The sequence below is a fragment of the Molothrus aeneus genome, chromosome 23 (genome assembly GCF_037042795.1).
Source record: "Molothrus aeneus isolate 106 chromosome 23, BPBGC_Maene_1.0, whole genome shotgun sequence".
In the NCBI taxonomy this organism is placed as follows: domain Eukaryota; kingdom Metazoa; phylum Chordata; class Aves; order Passeriformes; family Icteridae; genus Molothrus; species Molothrus aeneus.
Window position 1 is genome coordinate 433,456 of NC_089668.1, and position 27,970 is coordinate 461,425.

The 27,970-nt window shown below is 59.5% G+C and overlaps 1 protein-coding gene across 1 annotated transcript; it reads left to right on the plus strand.

Moving 5' to 3' along the window:
* Window positions 1-27,962, plus strand: SLC9A1 (solute carrier family 9 member A1). The gene is made up of 12 exons (XM_066564664.1): window positions 1-328; window positions 19,655-20,115; window positions 21,602-21,852; window positions 22,329-22,546; window positions 22,984-23,186; window positions 23,402-23,491; window positions 23,826-23,896; window positions 24,324-24,497; window positions 24,608-24,722; window positions 25,126-25,227; window positions 25,504-25,576; window positions 26,219-27,962. Exons 1-12 carry the CDS (start codon window positions 1-3, stop codon window positions 26,539-26,541), a joined length of 2,409 nt encoding a protein of 802 aa, XP_066420761.1. The 3' UTR covers window positions 26,542-27,962.
* Window positions 27,963-27,970: the final 8 nt, after the last annotated feature.

A 27,970-nucleotide genomic window follows, 5' to 3' on the forward strand; every position in this document is an offset into this window, starting at 1 on the left:
ATGGGCGCCGCGGCCCTGCGCGCCCTGCCCTGGGCGCTGCTGCTGCTGGGGCCGCTGCTGCCCGGGCAGGTCCTGCAGGCCAACCCCATGCTCACCTCCGAGGGCCAGCCCGCGCCGCTGCCCGGCGGCGCCGTGCCCGGCTTCACGGCCGCGCCGCCCGCCGCCCCCGAGGAGATCCACCCGCTCAAGGAGCAGCCGGCCAACGGCTCGGCAGAGGGGCACGCCAAGCACCGCAAAGCCTTCCCGGTCATCGGCATCGACTACACGCACGTCCGCATCCCCTTCGAGATCTCCCTCTGGATCCTCCTGGCCTGCCTGATGAAGCTGGGTAGGTGGGCGCGTTGTGGGGGGGTCCGTGGTGGGAAAGGGCCTGGGCAGGGCCTGGAGAAGGAGGGACCCCCGGGCAAATGGGACAGAGACCCCCGGGCATCACAAAGAGGGACCCTCGTGAGCATCTGCCCCGAGAGACCCGCCGAGCATCCCGGGGCGGGACCCCCCGGCCGGGTGGGACAGACACCCCCAGCCGTCCCCAGGAGTGGCTCCTGTGAGCATCCCGAGGAGCGACCCTTTGAGCATGCTAGGGAGAGACCCTCTGAACATCCCAGGGTGGGACCACCCCAAACATCCCAGGGCAAAATCTGCTGCACATCTTCTGCAGAGCTCCCAGGCCGGCCGGGCCGGGCTGGGCACTGCTCTCCCCGCGACCTTGGCTCTCTGTCTTGGGCCTGGTGGACAGCGGCATCCCGGTCCCTCCACTCCCACAGACTGCTCATCTCCCACCTGGGAGCCGGCCTGGAGATGCTCCTGACCCCTGCTGGGACCAGGTTTGCTCTCCTCCCTGTGACACCCAGGGAGGAAGCACCCAGTTTGCTCACTTCCTCTCTGAACCACAGATGCTTTTTGTAACCTTGGAGAAGTCCCTCAGAAGCCTCCCGGCGCTCGGCCTCTCCTTCCTCCCCCTCCGCAGCAGAGCGGGGTGGCTTCGCCTCTGCTGCAAAGCGTCCCGAGATTCCCGCATTAAAGAGAGCAGCTGGGGCTGGAAAAGTCACCCTCTGGGATGAGCCTGGGATGCCCCGCTCTGGGAAAGCATCAAAGCATCCCTCTGCCGGGGCGGGGGTTCTTGACAAAGTGTTTTCCAAACTTCTGCAGCTGGATCAATACCAGCCGAATTAGCCCAAACCTGTGACGTGATGGAACCTGCTGTGCTGTCCCCGGCAGTGCAGAGGTTGAGCTGGCCCTGGTCCCATCCCTGGTGATAAAGCCAGGGGGGCAGGTGAAATGTTTGCCTTGGAGCAGGTGAGGAGGGAAGGGAGCTCTGTGCTCCTTCATTTTGCTCCTCAGTTGCCATCAGTGGTTTAATAACACTCAGTTATGGGGCGCTGCAGCTTGCTGAGGGAAATCTTGCTTTGGGAGCTTTCTAAAGCTGGTTCCTGTTGTAAACTGTGCCCTGTCCTGGTCTGGAGGGGTCTGAGAGACCCTCAGGAGCTCAGACCCTTCCTGCCCAGCTACTGCTCACAATACCCCATCCCCTTCCCAGCCCGCTGCGAGCGTGCGTGGGCAGGTGCAGCCCCATTTCCACAGTCCCTCCCGAGTGCTTTATTTACGTGCAGGCGGAGGAGTGAGAACACTTCAGACCCGGAGGCTTGTCTGGGAGACAGGCAGTCAGGACAGGCTGGAACCAGGTGGGGTTTGTGCCTTCCTGGCGCTCCCCAAAAGGACCTGGGGAAGGAGCCTCTCCCTGGGCAGGCAGAGCTCCCTTCGCAGGGCTCCTTTTGCTGTGGCACTGCGCCTTCAGCGCTGCTCCCAGAGCAGGGAGTGATGAAATCAGGAATATCTGTGCGGAAGCTGGAGGAGAAAGGAGGGGCCAATGGGCCGCGGGCCTGCCGGGGCCACGGGGAGAGCTGGCAAACAGCAGAGCGAGCAGAGCTCGGGGGGATGGAGGGGACACCCAGCACTCTGTGTCACTGCTGCTCTGGGGAGCTGACACCCAGCACTCTGTGCCACTGCTGCTGTGGGCAGGGGACACCCAGCACTCTGTGCCACTGCTGCTCTGGGGAGGGGACACCCAGCACTCTGTGCCACTGCTGCTGTGGGCAGGGGACACCCAGCACTCTGTGCCACTGCTCCTATGGGGAGCTGACACCCAGCACTCTGTGCCAGTGCTGCTGTGGGCAGGGGACACCCAGCACTCTGTGTCACTGCTGCTGTGGGCAGGGGACACCCAGCACTCTGTGCCACTGCTGCTGTGGGGAGCTGACACCCAGCACTCTGTGCCACTGCTGCTGTGGGGAGCTGACACCCAGCACTCTGTGCCACTGCTGCTCTGGGGAGCTGACACCCAGCACTCTGTGCCACTGCTCCTATGGGGAGCTGACACCCAGCACTCTGTGCCACTGCTGCTGTGGGGAGGGGACACCCAGCACTCTGTGCCACTGCTGCTGTGGGCAGGGGACACCCAGCACTCTGTGCCACTGCTGCTGTGGGCAGGGGACACCCAGCACTCTGTGCCAGTGCTGCTGTGGGGAGCTGACACCCAGCACTCTGTGGCAGTGCTGCTGTGGGCAGGGGACACCCAGCACTCTGTGCCACTGCTGCTGTGGGGAGGGGACACCCAGCACTCTGTGCCACTGCTGCTATGGGGAGCTGACACCCAGCACTCTGTGCCACTGCTGCTGTGGGGAGGGGACACCCAGCACTCTGTGTCACTGCTGCTGTGGGCAGGGGACACCCAGCACTCTGTGCCACTGCTGCTGTGGGCAGGGGACACCCAGCACTCTGTGCCACTGCTGCTGTGGGGAGGGGGCACCCAGCACTCTGTGCCACTGCTGCTGTGGGCAGGGGACACCCAGCACTCTGTGCCACTGCTGCTGTGGGGAGCTGACACCCAGCACTCTGTGCCACTGCTGCTGTGGGCAGGGGACACCCAGCACTCTGTGCCACTGCTCCTATGGGGAGGGGACACCCAGCACTCTGTGCCACTGCTGCTGTGGGCAGGGGACACCCAGCACTCTGTGCCACTGCTGCTGTGGGGAGCTGACACCCAGCACTCTGTGCCACTGCTCCTATGGGGAGGGGACACCCAGCACTCTGTGCCACTGCTGCTGTGGGGAGGGGGCACCCAGCACTCTGTGCCACTGCTGCTGTGGGGAGGGGACACCCAGCACTCTGTGTCACTGCTGCTGTGGGGAGGGGGCACCCAGCACTCTGTGCCACTGCTCCTATGGGGAGGGGACACCCAGCACTCTGTGCCAGTGCTGCTGTGGGCAGGGGACACCCAGCACTCTGTGCCACTGCTGCTGTGGGGAGCTGACACCCAGCACTCTGTGCCACTGCTGCTGTGGGCAGCTGACACCCAGCACTCTGTGCCACTTCACTGCTGCTGTGGGAGCTGCTCCTGCCTCCCTTGCCCGCAGCCAGGGCTCGGTGGTGCTGCTGCAGGAAAAGTTGTGGCTGCCGGCTGTCAGGTCTTTGATGCTACAAGTATTATGCAAGGCTGCGTGTTTCAAGGGGGGTATTTTAGGAGAGGCTGCCCTGCAAGTTTGGCAGAGGTGGCAGGTGCTCTGCAGAGCTCCAGAGGTGTTGGTTATGCCAAAATCCACACCTTAGCTTACCTACAGCTGTGACAGGGCCTTGGCAGCAGGGCGGTCCCGGGACACCCTTGTCCTTGGCCTCCTTTCCAGCGTTTTGCATTTCTTGTTCGTGCTGCCTTGGCAGGGTGCTCCCCAGCTGCAGGTACAGCTCCCTGTGCTCGTGAGCAGCCAAAAACCTCTCAGTGCTCTGTGTCCCTATCCCAGCCCCGTCCTTCCTGCCCTGGATCACAGGGTGTTGTTCAGCAGCAGCAAAATAGGCTTTTTTCCACACAGGGATGGCTCTTGCACAACGGGGCACTGCTGGCAGCACAGCCTGGAGTGGCAGGATGGGGCTCACATAGCTCCAGGCTCCCTACACCAGACAGGGTCTGCAGCATCCCATTTCCAGGAAGAGAACAAGGGGGGGTGATAAATAGAACAGGAATTTGCAGCGCTTCCTCTTTCTCCCCACACTGTCAGTGTGCATTTATTGATGCATCAGGCTGATCCTGAGGGGACCAACCTCATCTTTTCCCAAGAACAGGAATTCCCGGGGTGTGGGCTGTGCATGACAGCACCTCCTGCCTGCTCCCCTCCAGCTCCACAGTTCTCCTTGCTGGGCTGAAGCTGCTGATTGAGCCACAAGTTGCTACAAAACTGAGTCTTCAACCCTGTGAGTCACTTCAGGGTGTCACCCTCGGGTAGTGCAGAGTGACCATGTCGAGGAGCTCAGGAGTACTCCCAGGGCTCTGCTCCAGGCCAGGAGATGCAACCTGACCTTGTCCTGTTGCTCAGTTTCCCCCTGTTGCTCTTGATGCTTTAGACAGCTCTTCAGACTTAAATGCATCCTCCTTTTGTCCCATCCAGGGGATTTGTCCTTTCTCCAGCAGCTCTCACTGTGAGTTTGTTTGAGGGATCTAAGGTGTGAGTTGAGCCCTTCCCCTCTCGCTGCATGTTTTGTAAAATGCCTCAGAGGTGTTTGTTCCTGGAGGATTCCTCACCTGGCAGGGCACAGGGGGATGTGCCCTGCGTGTCCTGCAGGCGTGGGCTGTTCCTGCTGTGTCAATCCCCGTGGAGAAGGGGAAGCTGCTGCTGGCTGCTTTACTTAACACTCACATGATATTTTAAGACTGTGCAGGGGAAGAGGGAGTGAGGGGCAGCTACAACCATGTGCAGATCGTGTCTGGTGGGGGCCTGACTTTGCCAGGAGAAGCCTTTGCAGCTGCAGGTTGCAGCCAGACATTGTCTCAGCCTGTTGTATTGTTGCAGAAGGCCAGACCTTCCCAAAGACCCCAGTCAGGAGCTCTCTGTGCCCTTCTCCCAGGTTTGCAGGGGCATTGTAGGGGTTCCTTCACACCCTGCCCAGGGAGAGGCTGGTAAGCTGAGGGGATTCCCTGCAGGAGAACCTGCTCTCCTCGCTCTGAGGGTTGACCTTTCAGCTCACGTGGCTCCCAGAGACGTTTAGGGGAATTCAAGTTGGACTGTAAATACGTCCTGGTTTCAGGGGAAAGGGAAGGAGTGAGTCAGGAATGTAAATAACAGATTGTGGTCAGCCTTTGCTGGCTGTGCTGGGCCCAGCAGGCAGAGCTTTGTGGTGAGCACCAGCTCCTACCCACCTTGGAGAAGAGCTGCGGCTACCTGTGCCTCCAAAGCCATGCTGGCCCTTCCTTCTGAAGCCAGGAAGCAGAGAGTGATATTGCATTAGCCACCTTCCACTGAGGCATGTCCTGCTGTCTGTCTGCACCAAATGGCTTCCCCTGGAGCGTCCTGGCCATTCCACTCCAGCTCAGGGAGATGGCAGGGTGTGGTGGGTTCACCTTGGCTGGAAAGTAACCTAAAATAAATGTCTTGAGCCCAAGGTTTGAAAGCTGGGTGGTGCCTTTCCTTCTTTTCTCTGGGAGTCCATCTCCCCCAGATGGAGAGAGTCTTCATACCAGGGCCTGTTGTGACAGGACAAGGAGAAGTGGTTTTATGAAGGCAGGTTTACATTAGATATAAGAAATAACATGCTCAGGAGGTGGTGAGGCCCTGGCACAGCCTGCCCAGAGAAGCTGAGGCTGCCCCATCTCTGGAAGTGTCAAAGGCCAGGCTGGACAGGGCTTGGAGTGACCTGGGACAGTGGAAGTGCCCTGCCCGGGGTGGGGGATGTGGAACTGGATGGGCTTTAAGGTCCCTTCCAACCCAGACCATTCCATGATTCTGGTGCCCACCAAGCTGCTCTATCACTTCCCTCCCTGCAGGAGAAACTAGGATGGAAAAATCCTCACGGATCAAGATAAAGGCAGTTTAATAAAGCAAAAGCAAAGGCCATGTACAGAAACAAAGGGAAACAAAAGATTTATTCTCTACTTCCCATCAGCAGATGATGTCCAGTCACTTCCTGGGAAGTACCTTCAGCAGCGTTGTGGCTGCTCCGGAAAGCAAACGTCCTAATGAGAGCTGCCCACCCTCTCTTCCTCTGTGGCCTTTGCTTGATGTGGTGTGCAACATCCCTTTGGTCAGCCTGGGACAGTGCCAGCAGTGTCCCCTCCCAGCTGCTGCCCAGCCCCAGCTCCTGCTGAGGGGTGAGCGTGGGGCAGCTTTGCTGCTGTGAGCAGCACCGGGTGTTATCAGCCCCCCTCCAGCCACCGCGGAGCTCTGCCCTCTGAGGCTGCTGCGGGGCAGATGGGCTCCAGCTCAGCCGGACCCAGGGCGTGGGGACATCGCTCCCTGTGTCCCACGGCAGCGACCGCGCTGGGCTCCGCCGAGGCAGCCGAGCTCCTTCGCTCGCCGCGTGCTGCTGCTGCTGCGACAGTCACTGAGTCACTGCTGTGTCTCTCCTTCCCCCTTGGCAGCCCTGCTGTGCCTGGGGTGTTCCCTGCCCCTGCAGACCGAGTGACGGCTGCCAGCGCCAGCCTGGCACTCGCAGGACCGTCCCCACCGTGTCCCCACCTGTGCCTGTTGGGCTGGTGTAAAACGAGCTGGGGACGGAGCTGGGCTCGGCGAGCAGAGCCCAGAGCTGTGCTGGGGTGGGTTATGTGGGGACACGCTGGTGCCTTGGGCAGGTTTGGTGTCACAGCTCAGCCCTCCGTGCCAGCACAGCGCTGGTGCTGGGTGACACTGCTTTGGAGAGCTCCAGTGCTCCCCAGCACTGCTGTGCCTGCAGAGCAGCAAGATTAGGGAAGCTCTCAGGGCCTGTGAGCTGGTGATAGGAGCTGGGAGAAGAAGGGCAGAACCTGATGGGGGTGCAGGTGGGGTTGTGGAGCCCCACAGAGGCTCAGGGCATGGGGGGTGGCTCCTGTGCCTGGAGGAGAAGAGACAATTTCAAAATTGCCAGAGAAACGTTTGTAGAAGCTGGTGGCTGCTGGCTGGCAGCGAGATTTGGGTGCTAAAACTCTTGGGTGCTAAAACACTTGGGTGCTTTTCAAACGTTTTATCAGCCCACATCCCTGCCCTGGAATCGTAGCTTTTGGAGGGGCCACCCCAAGGTCCTACAGAGCCCTGCGAGTTGAGGAACTGGAGATTCCTGTGGGTTGATAAGCAGGGTAGGAAACCTGCTGTGGTGGTGGCACTGGATGGAAGAGCTGGATCTCGAGACCAGACACAGCAGGAACAGCCCAGAGCAAAGGCACTGGCGTGGGGACGCCTCTGCCAGTGCCACCTGCGAGGCTGGAATGGCACAGCAAGGAAACACTGCCAGAGGAGCTTTGCCCAGTGGTGGGAACTCGTGTGTGTGATTCCCTGAGTGTGCCGGGGTCTTCTCTGTGGCCCTTCTGCCACCCCAGGTGTGGCTCCCCTGGGCACGGACGGCCCTGCTGGGCTGGCTGTGCTGGGCTGGCCATGGGCAGGGCTGGGCTGGGCGCAAGGGGCTGTTCCTGCTGGATCCTGGCACTGGCTGATGCAGGTTCCCTCTCTGGGCCAGAGGGAAACGTTTGTCTCATTCTTGGTGGCGATGTTTGTCTTACAACCTGGCTTATCACTGCTGGCTGCAGACACGGGGCTGGTGAGAGCTCAGAGATCACCCCAGTGTCCCCCCTTGTCCCAGGGAGCTGCTGTGGGGAGCTGGGCCTTGGGAGTGACTGTTCAGAAAGGATTTGGAAGTGCTGCTGCAGCTGGTGCCACAGAAGTGTAAATTGTCGTGATGATGAATTTAAACAGTCTCTTCCAATGCAGACTTGTTGCATTCCCACTTCCTTGTTGGGGGATGATCTAAACATGCTTTGGCTCCCTTTTCCCCTGCTTTGCCATCTCAGAAAAAACAGCCACAGCATTTATTTTTTCCTCTCTGATCTGCCCGTTGCTGGTGTCTGAGCTAAAAAACATCCAAACTGTTCCCTCCATGGATCTGAGAAAACCATTAGTTTAATTATGGTCGGGAGAGTGAAAGATTCCTGCTGTGAAATACGGGATGGTGATGGAGTGGAAAAAGCAGAGCAGGTCTGTAATCACAGCCATTCCTCCCTGGTGAGCCCCAATGTCCATTAAGGCAGGATTACTCTCCCTTGCAGCCTTGGCTTTGCTCCCTGCAGGGACCCTGTTGCCTGTGGCAGCTTCTGGACCTCGGGGCCCTCAGGAACCAAAGCTTTTGTTTCATCCCATTTATCAACAAGGGCTTGGAGACCTGGTGCTGGGGTCAGGGATGGGCTGGCTTCCCACACAGGCTGTGGATGGAATTTGGGATGTGGGTGCTGCAAGTCCTGTGGCAGCCAGAGCCCAGCTTGGGGCTGGCCTGGAGCTGTTCCTGCCCTGAGCCCTGCAGGTCACCTGGGCTGGTTTGTGGGGTGACAACAGAACGTGTTCATGCTTGGCCTGTTTGGTTCACATCCTTTCTCCCAAACTGCCCAATCACCCAACCACAGCTTGCCCACGATAGCCAGAGATGCTGGAGTTCCCTTGGGAATTAGTGGGGTGGAGGACGAGTCTTTTGTCCGCAGTTAATGTAGCTAAATAGTCTGCTGGGGTTTGAGGATTGCACATGGGAGAAGGGAAAACCAGGTGGTGGTGGAGGGCAGAGGGTTGTTCCTGGGGTGACAACAATGCTGTGGCACAGAGGGACTGCAGCCCCTCTGTGCAGAAGAGACACAGATATCTCTCTAGCACTTGTACAAACCAGATGCTCATTAGACTTGCAAATAAATGCTTCTTTATCACAATCCTTCCCCTTTTCCCTCCTGCAAGCCCTGGTTTTGGCTGTAGGTGCAGGGCTGGTGGGGGCTCTGAGCCTGTCCCAGGATCATGCAGGGCTTGGTCCTTGGTACAGCATCCTTGGAGCTGTGGGCACCAACAGTAATGGGGATGAGTTACTGCAGCTGCCTTGTAAACATTTGGTTTCTTTTTTTTTTTTTCCTTCTGTTTTGGGTCCCCAAGGCCTAATTTGTTCAAATAAAACCCGAAATCCACACGGAATACTCTGTGAAAACACAGCCTTGCTGAGTGGAGCTGGAGCTGGGTTGCACCTCATCCCTGCACTGGGCTGCCTGAGTCAGCAGCAGCTTTTTCTCATCCATTGGGGCTCAAAACTGCCAGTGTAGGTTTGATGAAAACCTCAGTGTTCTGAGATCAGACAGCTTCCAAGGAAACAGCAGAGGAGCATGGTTTGGGTTGAACCAAGTGTTGGTGGTTGATCCTCTCACTCCACTGAGGTCCCACCATCTGTTCCCCGTGGTGTTGGATGTCTCAGGGACCACTCTGATTTCACAATGCCTTCCAGTTGTGTGTTAATCTCATCGTGTTCTGTTCTTTGGCTCTTTCCTGGGGCAGCAGAGCTCGTATGTTCCTGCTTGGGAAGGAGGAAACCAAACTGAAAGCTCAGCAGACGGGCGTGCGCACACTCGTTGCTGCCTGTTTGTCAGAAGGGGCAAGATCCAGGCTGAGCCTTGCTTGGAGTGGAGCAGTGAGAATGCATCTGGTGCTGTGTCACCTCTGGTGGTACAGAAATCTGGTGTTACATCACCCCACGTCTCTTGGGGTTCCTTCCCAGAACCTGCCTGCATAGGAAGGGCACGGCTGAGGCTCATTTGAAGTTGGGCTGGTTTTTGGAGTGGAAAGTTTAGGAATGCAAAGTACTTTTTTAGCTAGAAGAGCACACACACGTTTTCTTGGGTTGCCCAGGAGTGACTCACAAACAACCCAGCGCCTGAGGTCTTTGTCTCCAGAAAGTTGCAATACAATCGACCTCCAGGGACAGCACTTAAATCCCACTGAACAGAGGATGCTGCTAGGGAAATAATTCCCCTCTCTTGTGCAAGACACACACTTGCAGAGCAGACACCCCGTGGCACCAGTTTATTTCCAGTGCCTGGAATTATTCTGCATTTTGGAGTCACGGCATGCTAAATCCTAATGACGGATTTGGAGAGAGGGCAGCTTCCCACCCCACTGCTGGAGATTTAAGAGCAGACACACCAGGGGCACAGATTTAAGCACATACAGGCCTTTGAAGAGAAGAGCTGGTGTTTCCAGCCCTGTTAGTGCCTCGGTTTCCCTCGGGAACACTTTTCCCACAGCAGCCTTGGTCCCTGGGGGTGAGCTTGGAAGGAACAGCTCCTCTCCTGTGTCAGCTGCTGCTCCCAGGGGCTGGGCTGGGTGTGAGAAGCATCGTGGCTGGGGATGGTGCTGAAGGCTGGGGATGGTGTTGGGAGGCTGGGATGGTGCTGAAGGCTGGGATGGTGTTGGGAGGCTGGGGTGGTGTTGGAAGGTTGAGGATGGTGTCTCTGAGTGCTGGGATGGTGTCTCTGAGTGCTGGGTTGGTGTCTCTGAGTGCTGGGATGGTGTCTCTGAGTGCTGAGTTGGTGTCTCTGAGTGCTGGGTTGGTGTCTCTGAGTGCTGGGATGGTGTCTCTGAGTGCTGGGTTGGTGTCTCTGAGTGCCGGGATGGTGTCTCTGAGTGCTGGGGTGGTGCTGAAGGCCAGGATGGTGTCTCTGAGTGCTGGGGTGGTGCTGAAGGCCAGGATGGTGTCTCTGAGTGCTGGGATGGTGTCTCTGAGTGCTGGGGTGGTGCTGAAGGCCAGGATGGTGTCTCTGAGTGCTGGGGTGGTGCTGAAGGCCAGGATGGTGTCTCTGAGTGCTGGGATGGTGTCTCTGAGTGCTGGGGTGGTGCTGAAGGCCGGGATGGTGTCTCTGAGTGCCGGGATGGTGTCTCTGAGTGCTGGGATGGTGTCTCTGAGTGCTGGGATGGTGCTGGAAGGCTGGGATGGTGTCTCTGAGTGCTGGGATGGTGCTGAAGGCCAGGATGGTGTCTCTGAGTGCCGGGATGGTGTCTCTGAGTGCTGGGTTGGTGTCTCTGAGTGCCGGGATGGTGTCTCTGAGTGCTGGGATGGTGTCTCTGAGTGCTGGGATGGTGCTGGAAGGCTGGGATGGTGTCTCTGAGTGCTGGGATGGTGCTGAAGGCCAGGATGGTGTCTCTGAGTGCCGGGATGGTGTCTCTGAGTGCTGGGGTGGTGTCTCTGAGTGCTGGGATGGTGCTGAAGGCCGGGATGGTGTCTCTGAGTGCTGGGATGGTGTCTCTGAGTGCTGGGATGGTGTCTCTGAGTGCTGGGATGGTGCTGGAAGGCCGGGATGGTGTCTCTGAGTGCTGGGATGGTGTCTCTGAGTGCTGGGATGGTGTCTCTCAGTGCTGGGTTGGTGTCTCTGAGTGCCGGGATGGTGTCTCTGAGTGCTGGGTTGGTGTCTCTGAGTGCCGGGATGGTGTCTCTGAGTGCTGGGTTGGTGTCTCTGAGTGCTGGGATGGTGTCTCTGAGTGCTGGGATGGTGCTGAAGGCCGGGATGGTGTCTCTGAGTGCTGGGATGGTGTCTCTGAGTGCTGGGTTGGTGTCTCTGAGTGCTGGGTTGGTGTCTCTGAGTGCTGGGATGGTGTCTCTGAGTGCTGGGATGGTGTCTCTGAGTGCTGGGATGGTGTCTCTGAGTGCTGGGATGGTGCTGAAGGCCGGGATGGTGTCTCTGAGTGCTGGGATGGTGCTGGAAGGCCGGGATGGTGTCTCTGAGTGCTGGGTTGGTGTCTCTGAGTGCTGGGATGGTGTCTCTGAGTGCTGGGTTGGTGTCTCTGAGTGCTGGGATGGTGTCTCTGAGTGCTGGGATGGTGCTGAAGGCCAGGATGGTGTCTCTGAGTGCTGGGATGGTGTCTCTGAGTGCTGGGATGGTGCTGAAGGCCAGGATGGTGTCTCTGAGTGCTGCGAAGAGGTGCCAGTGGCCGGGTGCTTGCGCTGGCTCCGGACGCGCTGCTGGCGTGTGCTGAGAGTGGTGTCACTCTGTCTGGGCTTGCAAAGCCCGGTAGTAATCAGTGCTAATTGCAATTACCTCCTCCCTGCTGTCCGAGTGGAGACCAACAGGTTGTTTCCTGAAAAGCTTTTGTTTGTCTTTCCTGCCCGTGTTCCCAGTAGGAAATCTGCCCTTCCTGGGAAGGGCATTGGCATCGCCCTGCCTGGGGAGTTTGTCTGTGGTCACCTCAGGCTGGCTCAGGTTTAACTCTCCCCAAGGCTTCGAGGGTCAGCAGGAACTGGGAATTAAATGCTGTGTCCTGTGGTTGAGGGTAAGGAGCTGGGAGAGCAACTGGAGCCTTATTTTGGGTGACCAGGCACTGTCTGTTTGCATCCCCCCTGCTCCAGAGCATCCATCTGCATCCAACAGTGTGAAGGTTCCCTTTGCAGCACGCAGATGTTAACTGGGAGCATTCTATTCCAGAAATCCCCTGGCACTGACCCCTCCTAACCCAGCTATTCGAGGCATCCAGCGCCTTGTAGCAGCTGAAGGAATCTGGGAAGAGCGTGGCTGGTGAGAGTGAGTTATGTTTAGCTCCTTGTCCCTTTCCCTGGAGCTAAAGAAGTTTTTCTAGACCTTAAACCTCCTCAAAACGCACAAGTCCAGCTGCTGTCACGGTTTTGAAGGATATAAACCTGGATGAGGATGCTGCTGCCCGGTAGAAAACTCACTTTTCCAGGGTAAATGAGCTGTGCCGGGAAGATCCCGGCCTTGCAGGCCTGGCTGTGAGCTGCACCCATCCAGAGCTGGTGGAGAAAAGTCAAAGTGAGTCTCGAAGCACCCACAGCAGAACCTGGGTGGCAGTTTGTCCCCGAGTGCCTCCGTGCCTGGCTCCTGCTGGGTGAGTGCCATGGGCTGCTGAAGAGTCACGGTCCCGCCCTAGAGAGCTGTGTGGAGCCTGCCCAGAGGCTCTGAACAGGTTTGGTGATCGCAGCTGTGGTTTGGGAGTGGCTCTGGAACATGCCCGTTCGAGGAATGCAGTCAGCAGGACCGGGGGCACCGGGGGGCACCGAACCCTGCTCTGGTGTCCCAAAGCTCTCTGGGCTTGGTGTCTTGTCACAGGGCAGCTCTAGACCTGCAGAGGGGTGGAGGAGAGCTGCTCCATGCACAGCTGTGCACAGCTGGGCCTGGAAGAGGGTTTTGCAGATGTGGTGGCACCAAGCCTTGAAGCCTCCCATTGGTTCTGTGCTTTCCTCCCTACTTGGAACGCTGCAGCCATGGGGCGACAGTCCAAGGGCCCTGGGCCTCTCAGTCTTTAATGGCAATCAGGTCTTTCTTAATATGTGCTTTTCTTGCAGAGTGTCCTTGCCTTCCCTTCTGGTGTGAAGGAGAAGCGTTATCTAAACACAGGACTGGAAATTGGGAGCTGCTGGGTTCTCACACCAGCTCTCACGCCACTCACTTGGGGACGTGGGCAAGTCCATTTAATGTCTTTTGTCTCTCATTTCCTTTTTACAGCTGGGAGGAAATTAATACCAGCTCAGTAAAAGACTCCCAATTGATCTGTTAATTTCTTGTGAGTGCTTCAAGATAAAACCAGGGTACGTGCCCTTGCTGCTCTCAAAAAAAAAAAAGTGTTCAAGTGTTTGTTCTAAAGGCCTCTGTCCATGGATTGTTCTCAGGGCATCTTGTGGTTGTGTGTGGGCACCTTCTCCTGCGGGGAGGCTGCTGCTGCAGGTCCTCCCAGTCCTTCCCAGGGCTGGGGTTTAATGGAGGGATGTCTGCAGCTCTTTGGCTCAGCAGTGTGTGCTGTGCAGGGAGTGCTGGATCACAGCTCGCCAGGCTTCCCAGAGCTGTCCCACGGTGTTTGGGAAGAGGGGCACAGCCCCTGGGGTGTGGGAGCAGCAGACCAAGGAGCCCATTCCTGTGCTGGAGTGGGTGCTGAGGCTGGATGGGGCCCAGGGAGGAGATGTCCTGTGTAAACAGCTCCTCTGTGAGTGCACTCAGCGGCTGTGGCAGGCTGGGATCCAGGGTGCCTGCGATGATTCAGAGCTGGGGTTGCTGTGTGCTCTCCCTCTGCAGCACTGCAGCACTGCCACGGGGGCCCAGCACACCTGCAGCACTCACACACTGCACCTGCACCCCTCCAGCGCTGCGCTGGGGAGGGATTTGCCTTCCCAGGGGCAGCGTGCTGCTCCTGGAGGGTCTCAGGGCAGGTGGGGAGCTGGGCTCATCTGCATGCAGCTCCTGCCTCTGGCTGCTGCAGGGTGCAGTGATGCCTTTGGTCCTGTTCCCCAGGCTGCTCAGCTTTCTGGGGACCTTTCTGCATCTCCAGGCCCAGCCCTACATGGGAGGGACAACCTCGGGGTTTCCTGGGAGTTCCATCATCATCATCGTCATCATCATCATCCTTGGGATGAATTTCTCTGGTGCTGCAAGAGGACAGTGAAGCTGTCAGACACCACAGGCCTGCTGCACCTGCCTGCCAGCCCCTCCTCTCACAGTGAGGAGGGGAGCATCTGTTGTTTCTCAGGGATGAAGGCTCTTCCCTGGGGCTGCACGAGCTCAGCCTCCTGCTTTGGCTGATGTGGCTGTACCGTGAGGGCTCCCCAAGCCATTTCTCGGAGTCTTCCAGTGTGGAGCCAGCTCAGGCTCTGGGTTGTGGCTGCTTGGCTGAGCTGCAGCAGGGCTGGCACCGGGCAGTGTCTGCTTTTTGTGCTGTGGCTTTCAGGTTTTGAGTCAGCCCAGGGCTGGCCTGATGCTATCAGCCCTGCTCTTATCTTCAGCAAAGCAGGCAGGGTCCAGGGGGTCACCTTCCCACACACACCTGGTCCTGGGGGCTGGGGCTGTACCAGGCAGCCCTGGGGCTCCTGTCACAGGAGCTCCTTCCTTGTGCCCCGGGCTGTTTGCTTGAGGGGAGAGAGGGGAAAAACCAGGGGCAGGTGGGTGGGGTGGGGCCGAGCTGGCTGAGCAAGGTCTGTAGGCACAGGGGTGATAATGTCACACCAAGGGCCAATAAAACAGCCCTTTCCTCATCTGGCAAGGGCTCCTGATGGCTATGGACTGTGGCAGCATGGCTTTTGGGGATGTTGTGTGCTGGGCAGGGTCACAGCCAGGCTGTGCTGGGCACTGTGGGCAGACAGACCCTGGGAACCAGCCCAGGGCTTCATCCCATCCCATGTGGATGAAGCTGATCCTGACTCCTGAAAACGCCTGGGGGCTGTGGGGCAGTGCTGGACGCTGTCCTGAGCACCAGCCTGATTGCAGCCCCTGCCCACCCGAGTTTGGGGTGCAGGAGTGACCCTGAAACCAGGGCTGGATGTTTTGCTTTTCCCTTCTGGCTTTGCACACTGTGCCCACGGCGAGGTTTGGAGGGTGGCTCTGTGGCCCTTGTGTGGGATCTGCATTCACTCATGACTCACAAAAAGCAGCATAAATTAATTACCTTCCTGGTTCTTGGCTTTGCTTCGTAATTAGCGACAACAAAATAATGAGGCTGGAATGAAACATTTGGTTTGTTCTGGAGGAAATTGTTTCGCTTAGAAGCACTTTCTGTACCTGTGCCTTAACACAAAAAACAAGAAGTCAACTTCTCACCAGGAAATGGCATTTTGGGGTGGAAAATCAACGCTTTTCCGTTCTGGACATTGAAGCCACTGGGTGCTTAAAAGGTTGCCCAAATCAACCCAAGCTGCTGAAACCAACCCAAAAAGAGCTGCAGGGGAGCACTGGGGTGGGCTGCACCTGCATTAAAACCCTGCCCGCTCTCTGGTGAAACACAAAAGGGTTTGGCAAAGCCCAAACTGCGTCCTGGCCCCACATGTGCCCTCCCAGTGGGATGCTGTGGGAATGAGGCAGCTTGGAGCTCTGTGGGGCTGGGATTTCAGGGCACGTGGTGATGCTGGAGCTTGTGAGAGGCAGTGAATGTAATTTAAGTACAGCGGTTTTACCCCCTCTCCTGGCAGGGTGACACCAGCCGTGGCCTCACTCTATTTATAGGTGTAAAGCACCAGCTTTTTAATTCCTTTTGAGCAAGTTCAATTTTCATCCCCTTCCCTCGAGGCTTCCCCGTTGCATCTGGTGCAGCTCTCTCTGTTCTCCTTGTTCCCTGTCTTTGCCGCTGAACCCGGCTCCGTTTTCAAGGGAGAAGCAGAGCAGAGACACCCTGACATCCCTGCTGGAGGCCACAGCAGTCAGCAGAGCCTGGCTGATCCTTGGGCAGCAGCTGGCCAGGCCAGGGAAGAGAGGAATCCACTGTGTTTTTTGTGAGGGTGGAGGATACATGGAAGAAGCTGCAGCCAAACTCCGGAGGGCTGGGATGGATTTTCCCCTGGGAGCCAGTTGCAAAATGTTGTGTGACTGCACTGCCCTCCTCACAGGGCTTTAACCCTGCTGGGGTCTTACCCCATCCTCGACCTGTCCCAAACACAGCGTGGGAACGCCAGATCCCGGGGCTGGGAGCTCTGCAGCCCCCGGAGCCCAGCCCAGCCCTCCTTCCCTCCCTGCTGCTCCCTCCACACAGAGAGAAGGGCACGGTGCTGAGTCACGGCTGCGTGGATCACTTGTCCCCGGGGCTGGTGACACATCTGTGATTTTGGGGTTCAGCCAGCAGAGTGTCACTGTGGGGCTCTCCATGTGTCACACAGGAATGTGGGAAGGTGAGCACACCTGCTGCACGCCCCTGCACCTGGGATTGCTGCTGCCCCTCTGCAGGGCCCGCCCAGCCAGGTGTCCTGCAGGGTTAAAGTGGCCCTTGGAGGGGCCCCTGTGCTGTCAGACACTCGTGTCTCCTCCAGCCCTGCTCTCTGCAGTGTCCTTCAGAAGGGCAGCCCTTCTGAGCATGCCTGCTCCTTCCCAGAGCCAGCTCCACTCCCAGCCTCCCTGCAGCCCCAACCAGCACCAGCCTGGGCTCCCCGGGGCTGGGAGAGCATCACCTGGGGGGCTTCACTGCCCCCTTGCCCCTTCATGCACCACCTCCTTCCAGAGCAGCACCCCGGGGCTGGGAGAGCTCCTAGCCCTGGTTAATAATGGAGTGGTTCCCCCAGCCTGCCTGCTGGAGCCTGCAGCTGCTCCAATGAACCTGGCCGGGATGGAGGGTTTGTGTAAGCACTCTCCTTTCTCGTGCCTCCTCTGGGCTGACAGGATCCTCCTGGAAGCACCCTGGCTCTCTGAGGCCGTGTCCCTGCGTGGGTGTTTGGGAATGTGGGGTGAAGCCTCAGGAGCATCCGGCTTAACCATGAACGTGCCGGGCCCTTCAGCTGTGTCCTGTGCTCCCTTCCCTGCTCCCTCCCCGTCCAGCAAATCCACTGACCCCAAAATAAAGACCCAGAAGCTGCAGAACAAACTTTGTCAGAACCAGCTTTCCTTGCCCAAAATCTCTTTAATTGCAAGGATGGGATTTCCTCCAGATCTGCAAGTGCTCAGTCTGTGGTTAAAACTGGGGATCCTGTCCCTGGTTCCTTTCTGCCCCAGCCCAAGGAATTGCTGACCACCAGTGAGCAATCCCCGTGTGTGCCTTGCTGGGCACATGGGAGCTGGCTGTGTGATGTGGGCACGGAGCTGTTTTCACAGGAGCTGTTATCTCCTGCATTTCCTTTTCTGTGTTTGCTCAACCTCTTGGGGTTCATGTTTAACCCAACTGTCTCTCTTTTAATGGTTCAGGTGGTGTTTGATGCTGGTGGGAGGGAGCTGCTCCCATGGAGTTTGTTTTCCAAAGGAGGAAGCCTGGGTGATTGTGCATGCCCTGTGCTGGAGATTTTGGGATCAGGGGTCACATTATTATTATTTTATTGTTCTTATTATTATCATAATCATAATCTTTAAAGCCATTATCAAGGCTTATTACCCTTTCTGCTGCCCCTCGTCTGGGCATCGTCATCTCCCAGCATCCTGCCACAGCCTTCCTCATCTTCCAGGAGGGAAGTTCAGGCACAGGGCTGGGATCAAAGCACTTCACCCTTGCCTGGCCTCATCCTTGCCACCAGTCACCCCCATCCCAAAGTGGGATGCTGGCTCCCTCCAACAGATTGGTACCAATGAGCTCTGGAATGCTCTAAAAATACTGAGTGGAGCAAGCAGGGAGCAAAAAATGGCTCAGATTCAGTGAAATCAAAGGCATAATTAAAATGCAGCCCGTGTAAGTGTATTTTTAGGGCCCTACAAAAAGGCTGTAAACCATTGAATTCCCATCAGCACACGAATGTTCCAGTTTAATGGAATCCTGGGGCCTGTGTGGAAGAAGTGAGAGATGCTTAATTGTCAGTGTTTGTGTTTTATTCATGATTGAACACACTTAGCAAGCAAAAACTGATCTGCTGTTGGCTTCTCGCTGCTCCTGTGGCTTTAAGCCTTATTCCAGCCAGAAATTGCCCGGTGTGCTGGAAGGGTCGGTGCTTCCCAGGGTTTGCATGAGCTGTGCATGGAAAAGGGATTATCACCTCCCCTCCCACAGGGAGCTCCGTGCCAGGGCTGCCTTGGGGTGCTCAGAGCTTGTGTGGGCTCCAGGGGGTCCAGGAAAGAGGAAAAAATCCCATGGGGAAAAGTCAGGAGCTGCTTCCAGGCTGGGAAGTCCCTGGATGCAGGTGCCTGGGTGCTGGGGGTGCCTTGGGACAGGGTTTGGGTGTTCCCAGCCCCTCCTGCCTCCCCTCGTGCCCATCGAGCTGTGTGCAGGCTCCTGCCAGCGTCCCTCCAGCACCTGGGACCCTCTGGAGCAGCTGGAATGGCTCCTGGAGCGGTGAATCCTCTGGGCTGGCCCAGGCTGGAGCCTGTTCCTGCAGCTCAGGTGGGATCTGGGGGCTGATCCTCCCCCAGGGACCTGCTCGGGGCTGGGCTGGGGCTGCGGTCCCGAGGGAGGGTCTGTGGAACTGAGGCCTTTTCCCGTGGGAGCTGGGGTGTCTGCCCAGCTGGAGGAGGGATGAGCTGGCCGTGGCACAGATGTGGCCCCTGCGGGCTCGGGGGGGATCTGGCTCCTTCTGCAGGGGATTGAATCTGTTGTGGGATTGCTGCAGATGGCACGGCCGGAAGGAACGGAGGAACACGGCATGCCAAGGCAGGGTTCCTTATTTTAAACTGCTTCCCTTGCCAGGGAACAAATATGCCTCGCTTCAAAATAATAATTATAAAGCCTGGGAGGAGATCCAGGGAGCCCAGAACCCTTCTGTGGGTGTTGGTGTGCTGGCAGATGCCCGCTGGGGGTGCTTGGTGGGAATGTCATCCCAGCGGGCCAGGGCTGCCCCAGGGACCTGCCTGCCTTTGGGGCTGGGATTGGAAAAGGGGGAGATGTGTTCCCTGTTACCTTCACCCCAAGGATGCATCGTGTCCCTGCTGCAACCAGCCGGGTTAGACCTCCAGGAGGGGGAACTGCATCCTGAAATGCACCAAGCAGCAGCTCCCATCCCACAGTGCCCTGTGCCAGGGATGCCCGGGGATGGGGCCGTGCCTGGCACGCTGGCAGTAGTGGCACTGGTGGGCAGGCTGCTGTCTGATGGGGGGGAAATGCCACTGCCTGTGTGTGCCTGGCAGCAGTGCTGCAGGGGGACGAGCTGGAGCAGGGCCTGCTCGTGTGGAGAGAGCTGTCTGTGCTGCAGGGCTGTCACAGGCAGGGACACCTGCCGTGGTCACCCTGGGGTCCAGGGAGAGACCCTGGGGTGTCCCAGGGGTGGCTGTCACCTGCTGCTGCTGGGGCTCTCAGGGTTCTGGCCTGAGACCAGCAGTACCACGGTCTGGTTAAGCTGCAGTTTCCACGTGGCAGAGCGGGGCAGGAGGGGAAACTGAGGCACACAGGGAGTGACGGGTCACGAGGAGTGCAGGGAGGGCTGGGAACTGGTCCCTGACTCCGGCAGGGGTGTCCCCTGCAGACAGCATCCTCCATTCCTGTAGCCAACGCGTCTCTTCCTCTCTCCCTCTCTCCAGGCTTCCACGTGATCCCCTCGGTGTCCAGCATCGTTCCCGAGAGCTGCCTGCTCATCGTGGTGGGCCTTCTGGTCGGGGGGCTCATCAAGGGGGTGGGTGAGAAGCCCCCCATCCTCAAGTCGGACATCTTCTTCCTCTTCCTGCTGCCCCCCATCATCCTGGATGCCGGCTACTTCCTGCCCCTGCGCCCCTTCACCGAGAACCTGGGCACCATCCTCATCTTCGCCGTGGTCGGCACGCTCTGGAACGCCTTTTTCCTGGGGGGGCTGATGTACGCCGTGTGCCAGCTGGGCGGGCCGGGCCTCAACCACATCGGCCTGCTGGCCAACCTGCTCTTCGGCAGCATCATCTCGGCCGTGGACCCCGTGGCCGTGCTGGCCGTCTTCGAGGAGATCCACATCAACGAGCTGCTGCACATCCTGGTCTTCGGGGAGTCCCTGCTCAACGACGCCGTCACCGTCGTGAGTGCCCCAGGGCGTGGGCTTTGCTCAGTGCAGGAGCATCCCAGGGTGGTGGCAGCTGTCAGGGCCATGCCAAGCTGCCTCCTGGCAGCTCCACTTGGACCAAACCCTGTCCAGGTGCAAAGCTAAAAGTAGAGGCTTGAAACACTGCAGAGGTGGGTTGAGGTGGAGTGATTCTCTCGGAGGGCTGGGGAGGCTGAGGGCACCTGCCCAGCCAGCCTCTTGGAGCCATGGGCTCGGGGAATCTGCTCTCCTGGCTGGAGCTGCTGCTGTGTCCATGCCTGCCCTGCTAGGGGAAGCACGAGGGGCTGACCCTGGGCCGGGCAGAGCTGCCCTGGAGCTGCTGCTCCGTCTGTCTCCTTTCTCGTGGTCACCCTTGCTGTCCCCCAGCTCCCAGCAGGTGGGAGGGCAGCGCATCAGCTGTGGATAAAGGGGAGAACTGGAGGGGCTGAAGCCAGGCCGGCAGCCCCCCTGCATCATCCCTCAGCCCTACTGCAAGCAGCAGCTTTGCAGGGACCCTTGGGAGGTGGGGCCAGGCCTGCTCCCTTTCCAGAGGACATCACTGTCCAGGTGCTGGCTTGGCTGTCAGCGTGGCCTTCTCCTCTCTGCAGAGCTGACCTCTAAACTGACTCCTAACCTACTGCTATTTCCTGGCTCTTTTCCCACATCCCAGCTGTCCGTTCCGGAGCTGGCTGCTCAGCCCCTGCTGACAAGGTTCCTGGTGACAAAGAACACTCTGTCCCACCACGGGGCTTTTTCCAGGCACTTCTCCCCCATTTTCCAGCAGAGGGGTGCCTGCAGGGTCTGTGTCCCCACTCTCATCCCTTGGGAATGCCTTTGTCTGCCCCTGCCCCTGTCCCACCCAGGGCCTGGCCCCACAGGCAGGAGCTGGCACCTCGCCCTCTCCCTGCCTGCAAGTGCTGCTATTCCTGCAGGATGCCCTAAATCCTGTTTCACATCCTGACATGTGCTTTAACATCTCTGCAGTGTCTGAGGGTGGGAGAAGGCAGCACAGCCCAGAGTCCTTCCCTCAGGTTTCCCTCAGCTGCAGAAGCCACCTCAAGGGCTTGGGCTCTTCTCTGGGCTGGGCAGGGCAGATGGAGGCTTTTCTCTCCATGCATCTGTCAGGACTTCCCCAGCCTGGATCTGTCCTGACCTGCTCGTTGGGAAAACAGGAACAGCCTCTGGCTGGTGACCAAAGGCTCTCCTGGGACAGCTGGAGAGCAGAGCTGTCCCAGACACATCTTTGTGTGTCCCTGTGGGCACAGAGGACAGGGAGCTGCTCCCCCCAGGTCTGTGTCTGGCACAGCAAAGCACCAGCAGCTGGATTTGGTGTGAGCCCTGGCCACGCACCCGGCTTGGGGTCACCAAGCAGGGACACAGCTCAGCTCAGGTGTGCCACGCTCCCTGGACAGGTCTCCTCCGAGGTGAGGCTGTCCCTTACCAGAGGGACAGTTTGAACCCTGCTCTCCTTTCTCCCTGCCAGGTCCTCTACCACCTCTTTGAGGAGTTTGCCAGCTTCGAGCAGGTGACCATCCTGGACATCATCCTCGGCTTCCTCAGCTTCTTCGTGGTGTCTCTGGGCGGGGTCCTGGTGGGCGTCATTTACGGGGTGATCGCCGCCTTCACGTCCCGCTTCACCTCACACATCCGCGTCATCGAGCCCCTCTTCGTGTTCCTCTACAGCTACATGGCCTACCTGTCTGCTGAGCTCTTCCACCTGTCCGGCATCATGGCGTGAGTGGGAGCGGGCAGGGGGAGCCCTCCTGCCCAGGACCCTCGGGGGGTTTGTGGGGTGTGTGACCACAGTCCTCGGGCTGGCCCAGCGTGGTCAGTGCGTGCCCTGTGAGGCCCAGGTGTGTGTTTGGGCTGGGATTTGCAAGGAGGGACATGAGAGAAGTGGGTCTGGGAGGTGTCCCACAGATCCCAGGGTGCTGGCAGCCTGTTCCTGTTCTCCCGGGCACACAGGAGCAGGCAGGGCCTGCTGAGCACTCAGGACACCATGGGTTTGTGCTCCAGTGCTCACTCCTGCCCTGCCAGGGGAAGGAGAAACCTCACGTTGCCTTCTGTGGAGGCCTTGAATATTAGCTGGCATCACGAGGCCTGTCCTACCCTGGAGTTAAGTGTCACAACACAAAATGCTGCTGCAGGACCAGGGCTTGGGGCTGTCCCCATGTCCCCATGGCTGCTGAGGGCCCCAACCTCACCCCCAGGCTCATCGCTGCTGGTGTGGTCATGCGGCCCTATGTGGAAGCCAACATCTCCCACAAGTCCCACACCACCATCAAGTATTTCCTCAAGATGTGGAGCAGTGTGAGCGAGACCCTCATCTTCATCTTCCTGGGTGTCTCCACCGTGGCTGGTCACCACTACTGGAACTGGACCTTCGTCATCAGCACGCTCTTCTTCTGCCTCATCGCCAGGGTGTTGGGTGAGTGTCAGTGTGGTGGCAAAGCCCTCAGGGTGGTAAAAGAATCATGGCATGGTTTGGGTTGGGAGGGACCTTAGAGCCCATCTTGTTCCAGCTGCCACGGGCAGGGACACCTTCCACCATACCAGGTTGCTCCAAGCCCTGTCCAGCCTGGCCAGAGTGGCCACCTGGGTCATGGTGAACTCTCAGGACCATGATGGTTTGCCTTGCAGGGGAGGCTGGAGATGCCTGGGTGGCACTGCTCCACTGTGGGCATCACCCATGCTGCTGATTGGTGTTGGGGAGATGGGGCTGAGGCCGTGGTGGTGCCGGACATGGGGTGGAAGCTGCTCAGGGATGTAGAGATGAGCAGACAGCCCCTGAGGAGCTGCAGGGTGGGCTCTGTGGCACTGGAAGGGATCCTTGACCACTCACCCAGGACTGTGCTGCTCCCCCAGGTGTCCTTGTGCTCACCTGGTTCATCAACAAGTTCCGGATCGTGAAGCTGACGCCGAAGGACCAGTTCATCATCGCCTACGGGGGCCTGCGGGGAGCCATCGCCTTCTCGCTGGGCTACCTGCTGGACTACAAGCACTTCGGCATGAGGGACATGTTCCTCACTGCCATCATCACCGTCATCTTCTTCACCGTCTTCGTGCAGGTGGGTGGCACCCAGGCTGTGCTTTCCGAGGGAAAGGGGGCTCTCGTGCCCATGTGCAGAGCGGGGAGCCCCTGTCCAGCCTCCATCCCTGACCCTGTCACTGCGTCCCCAGAACGCTGCACAGTGACACTGACAGCAGTTTGGCTTTGCTGAGCCCATCCCACCGACACCACTGTGCCTTGGGCTGAGATTAACCCCCCTCTCCTCCCTCCCAGGGCATGACCATCCGGCCCCTGGTGGATCTGCTGGCTGTGAAGAAGAAGCAGGAGACGAAGCGCTCCATCAACGAGGAGATCCACACGCAGGTAACGCGCGCTGCCTTAGCCCTCTGCTCTCTCTGCTTCTGCCACCTCTGTCACTGGGACCTGCCCCTAAATCAGAGCCCAAGGTAAGGGGGCAGAGCGAGGGCTCTGCCCTGTCTGTGTCGTCCAGTGCCCGCTCTGACCCAGACCCCCAGTGCCTGTAGAGCCAAGCCCGGTTGTGTGGGTCCATCCTGCCCTCCCAAAGCCCATCCTGGACCCACAGCCCTGATTTTACACACCCCGAGTGCCCTCCCCGTGTGTCAGTGTGGGTGTCAGGGGAGGGAGGGGGTGGGCAGGAGCCCTCCAAGCTGCTCATGCCTTGGACCATCTCTTCCAGTTCTTGGATCACCTTCTGACAGGGATCGAGGATATCTGTGGTCACTACGGGCATCACCACTGGAAGGACAAGTGAGTGGGGAGGTTTGGTGGCTGGGGAAGGGTTTCAGTCACCACCCAGAAGGTTTCACAGCTCTGTGCCAGGCTTTAATATCCAAACGCAGAATCACTATGGGGAATTACGGGTTGGGAGCAAGGGAGGCTGCAGGGCTGCACCCCTTGGCCTCACCACCCACAGCAGGTTCATGGCAGGGTGGGAGCTGCCAGTGGCCAGTCCCTGCAGGAGCTCAGGGCCATCCCTCGTGGGTACCAGCAGGTGCTGGGTGTTGTGGAGAGACCCTGGCTTGGGAGAGATTCGGGGAAGCCTGGCCTGAGCCGTGCTGGTGGAGCTGGAGCCAGCACTGAGCCCAGCAGTGCTGACCTGGGGAGTGGGGAGTGGGGAGTGAGACAGGGCCAGGGCTGAGCTGTGGCTGCCCCTCCTGTGCCCCGTTCTGGGAAGGCTGAACCGCTTCAACAAGAAGTACGTGAAGAAGTGCCTGATCGCGGGGGAGCGCTCCAAGGAGCCCCAGCTCATCGCCTTCTACCACAAGATGGAGATGAAGCAGGCCATCGAGCTGGTGGAGAGCGGGGGCATCGGCAAGATCCCCTCTGCCGTCTCCACCGTCTCCATCCAGTGAGTTCCCTGCCCTGGGCACCCTCCCTGGCACCCTGAGTGCTCCCCGCTCGTGGCCACAGGGCGAGCAGCCCATGGTGGGTGGCTCTAAATCCTGTCTGTCCGTGCAGGAACATCAACCCCCAGACCCTCCCTCTGGAGCGCGTCCTGCCAGCCCTGTCCAAGGACAAGGAGGAGGAGATCCGGAAAATCCTCCGCACGAACCTGCAGAAAACCAGGCAGAGGGTGAGGTGTCCCCTGGCACTGTGTGTCCCCTTTGCCTCGCTGGGAGAGGCAGGGACACTGCCCACCAGCCCCTCAGCTGGGCCCTTCACCCTGCTGTGCCTTGGGCTCCTGGCCTGACTCTTCTTCCCCAGGAGGCTTTTCCTCCTGGGATGGTGCTGGGATAGTCTGAGGGTCAGGCTGATTTGGTCAGTGGCTGAGCCCAGCCCTTAAACCCTCGTTGGGCCAGGGTGGGTTGGGATCAGGCATCCTGTGGTGGCACACAGGGATGAGCCACGAGCCTGCCTGGCCTGCTCTGCCCACTGGTGGCTGTTCCATCCATCTCCAGGACAAATGGGGCTGTGACCTTTCTTTCCCTCTCCATGAGGGATTTTAACCTGTCTCCTTTTCTGGGATCTGTTCCCAGCTGCGATCCTACAACCGGCACACGCTGGTGGCTGACCCCTACGAGGAAGCCTGGAACCAGATGCTCCTGAGGAGGCAGAAGGCCCGGCAGCTGGAGCAGAAGGTGCTGGGGGAACACCAGGGCAGGGCAGGATGGGGGCCAGGGGGGCTTCCCAGCCTGGGAGGGCAAAGGGAGGGGGCTGAGCTTTGATGACAGAGGGTGACCCCAAGCCTTGGGGGTCCTGATTGCCCCAGGCCCCAAGCAAGTCCCTGGAGCAAGGCTGGGAGGATCTGTGCCCGTGTCCTCTGTGTCCCACTGCTGCTCCCTGCCCATGCCTGTGCCCAGTCCCCTGCCCATGCCTGTGGCCAGGCTGCTGACGGTGCCTTGCTCCCGTTGCAGATGAACAACTACCTGACGGTGCCGGCACACAAGGTGGACTCGCCCACCATGTCCCGGGCTCGCATCGGCTCAGGTAGGTGGGAGGGGCTGCAGGAGGAGCGGCACTGCCCTCACCTGGCGCCCTGGGAGCTGTCCTGCGCCTCCTCAGCTCCCTGTGGCCCCACCGTCCCCAGCCCCCGCCCATCCAGCCCAGCCCCAGAGGGTTGCTGCTCCGAGCAGAAGCGCCCAGCTGGCTCCCAGCACAATTCCCCGGGGAAGGCAGGTTGGGCAGTCCCTCTGGAGCCCAGCTCGCTCCATCCACGCAGCCACGTCTCTGTCCGTGCCCCTCCCAGCCCTCCTCAGGGGCGGGCATCAGGGGCGCTTAGCCCAGGACCTGTTGCCAGTGCACTCCCAGTTTGTCCATGGCACATTTGCTTTGGCACCCTCGGTTCCCCCTGTCCTGTGCGTCCCCTCCCGCTCCGGGGACAGCGTGTCGGGTGTGCCGCGGCTGCCGAGCCCGCGGCTCATCAGCAGAGGGCACCTTCGCCCTTCCCGATGGAGCCGGGCTGCCGGCAGCTCCACCGGGCTGTGGGAATCGGGAAAAGGAATTACACAGCTGGATTGGAAATCAGCGAGACAGCCCAAGCACCCCGGCCCCAAAAAAACATCTGGGGTGCATCACCGGGGGTCCCTGAGATCCCCCCCCTTCCCTGCCTGACCCCTCTGTGCCTCCCAGACCCGCTGGCCTACGAGCCCAAGGAGGACTCGGAGAACCTGCCCATCATCACCATCGACCCAGCCTCGCCGCAGTCCCCCGAGTCCGTGGACCTGATGAGCGAGGAGCCCAAGGGCTGCAGTGGCCTCCCGCCCTCGCCCGAGGAGGATGAGGAGGGGCTGGTGATGCGGGTGAAGGAGCCTTCCTCCCCGGGGACTGACGACGTCTTCACCCCGGGCAACGGGGACAGCCCCAGCAACCAGAGGATGCTGCGGTGCCTGAGCGACCCCGGCCCGCGGCCCGAGCCCGAGGAGGGGGAGCCCTTCATCCCCAAGGGCCAGTAGCTGCTGGCACAAAGCCTCCAAATCGTTTCTCTCTCTCTGTTCATTCATTCGTTCTTTGCTCTCCGTTTTGGTTTCTTGTCACTACACACTGGGTTCAGTCAGGGGAGCCTGTCCTGGATGGACTGGGATTGCCAGGACAGCTCTGCCCAGCGAGCCCTGGGCTGGCCCCAGTGAGCAGGGAAGGAGCCCTGGCATGCCCGGGGCTCCTTGGGCCGCGTGGCCTGGGGGTGATGGATGATTTTCCGCCCGGGATTGGGATTTGCAGGTGCCTCACAGCCCCCGCGGGGCTCCCCAGAGGTGCCCACCCACTCAGGACCTGCGGCCGGCTCTGACCAGGGGTCTCCACAATCACTCCCCATGGCACAGCTCCCCCTCTCCCCTCCTGTGCTTCCCTGCCCCTCGCCTTGCTCCGGAGCGGAGAGATGGGACAGCAGGAGCTGTCAGGGGGCTGGCGCACACGCACACACACACACACTCACACACACACACACACTCCCTGCCCCTCCCCACACCTCGGGCTCCTGCCGCTGCTCCTGCGCCCTGGCAGCTTCCCCGTGGGCCCGGCTGTGCCTGGGATCCTCCCTCCTGGCCTCACATTTCATGCCAGGTCTTTTCAAAGAAATATTCTAGAGCCATGCAGGGGGGAAGCTGGGGCCCCCTCGCTTTGAGCAGCCTCTCCATCCCTACTGGAACTGCTGTCACCTGTCCCCGTGGGGACCCTCCAGGGGCCAGCCTCGGCCCCTCGCCCTGTGCCAGCGCGGCAGCGGCTGCTCCTTAACCAAAGACGGGGCCCGGGGTGTGCTGGGGGGGTTGTTTGTCCGTTTGTCCCCCCGCAAGCGAGAGGAGCTGGGGAGAGCCAAGTGCCAGCTCTCCCAGCGCGGAGACACCTTGGATCCCAAAGGCTGGCAGCAAGGGCACGACTGGGGGTGCCAGGGGTCCTGAAGGACCCATCTTTCCCCAAGGCTTGGGAGGGATCACCGGGTGTTCTGGTGGCTTGCAGCCCTCCCCGGGCTCAGGGGTGTCCTGTGTCTGTCACCTTGTCCCCCACCTTGTGCCACCCAGCTCCCGCCGTGTGCCACCGTGGGTACCACGGGGTGCTCACCGCCCCTCCCGGGGACCCCGGCCGCTGTCCCCTCCCTGTGCCGTGCCTTGCCACGCTCTGCCCCGCTGCCTTGGTGGGCACCTGTGCCACGTCCCACCCGCTCCACGCCCCGCTGGCACCCCCAGGGCCGGCGTCACCGGGGCGAGCGCCCGCGCCGCTGCCTGCGCCTGCCTGCTGCCCTGCTCTATTTCCAGGAGGAAAAAAAAAGCAATGGAAATTCTCTTGTATAAAAAGGAAAAAAAAAAAAAAACCAAACCCACATGTAAAGAGATTCTTGGTTTTTATCATAAATATTCTAATAAATTAATGTTAATTTTTAGTGGGGGT

Coding starts and splice junctions, on each gene's coding strand:
- SLC9A1 (XM_066564664.1), top strand. CDS start 1: ATGGGCGCCGCGGCCCTGCGCGCCCTGCCCTGGGCGCTGCTGCTGCTG. Junction 24,498..24,607: donor GTCTCCACCGTCTCCATCCA/GTGAGTTCCCTG, acceptor CTGTCCGTGCAG/GAACATCAACCCCCAGACCC. Junction 25,228..25,503: donor CCCGGCAGCTGGAGCAGAAG/GTGCTGGGGGAA, acceptor CTCCCGTTGCAG/ATGAACAACTACCTGACGGT.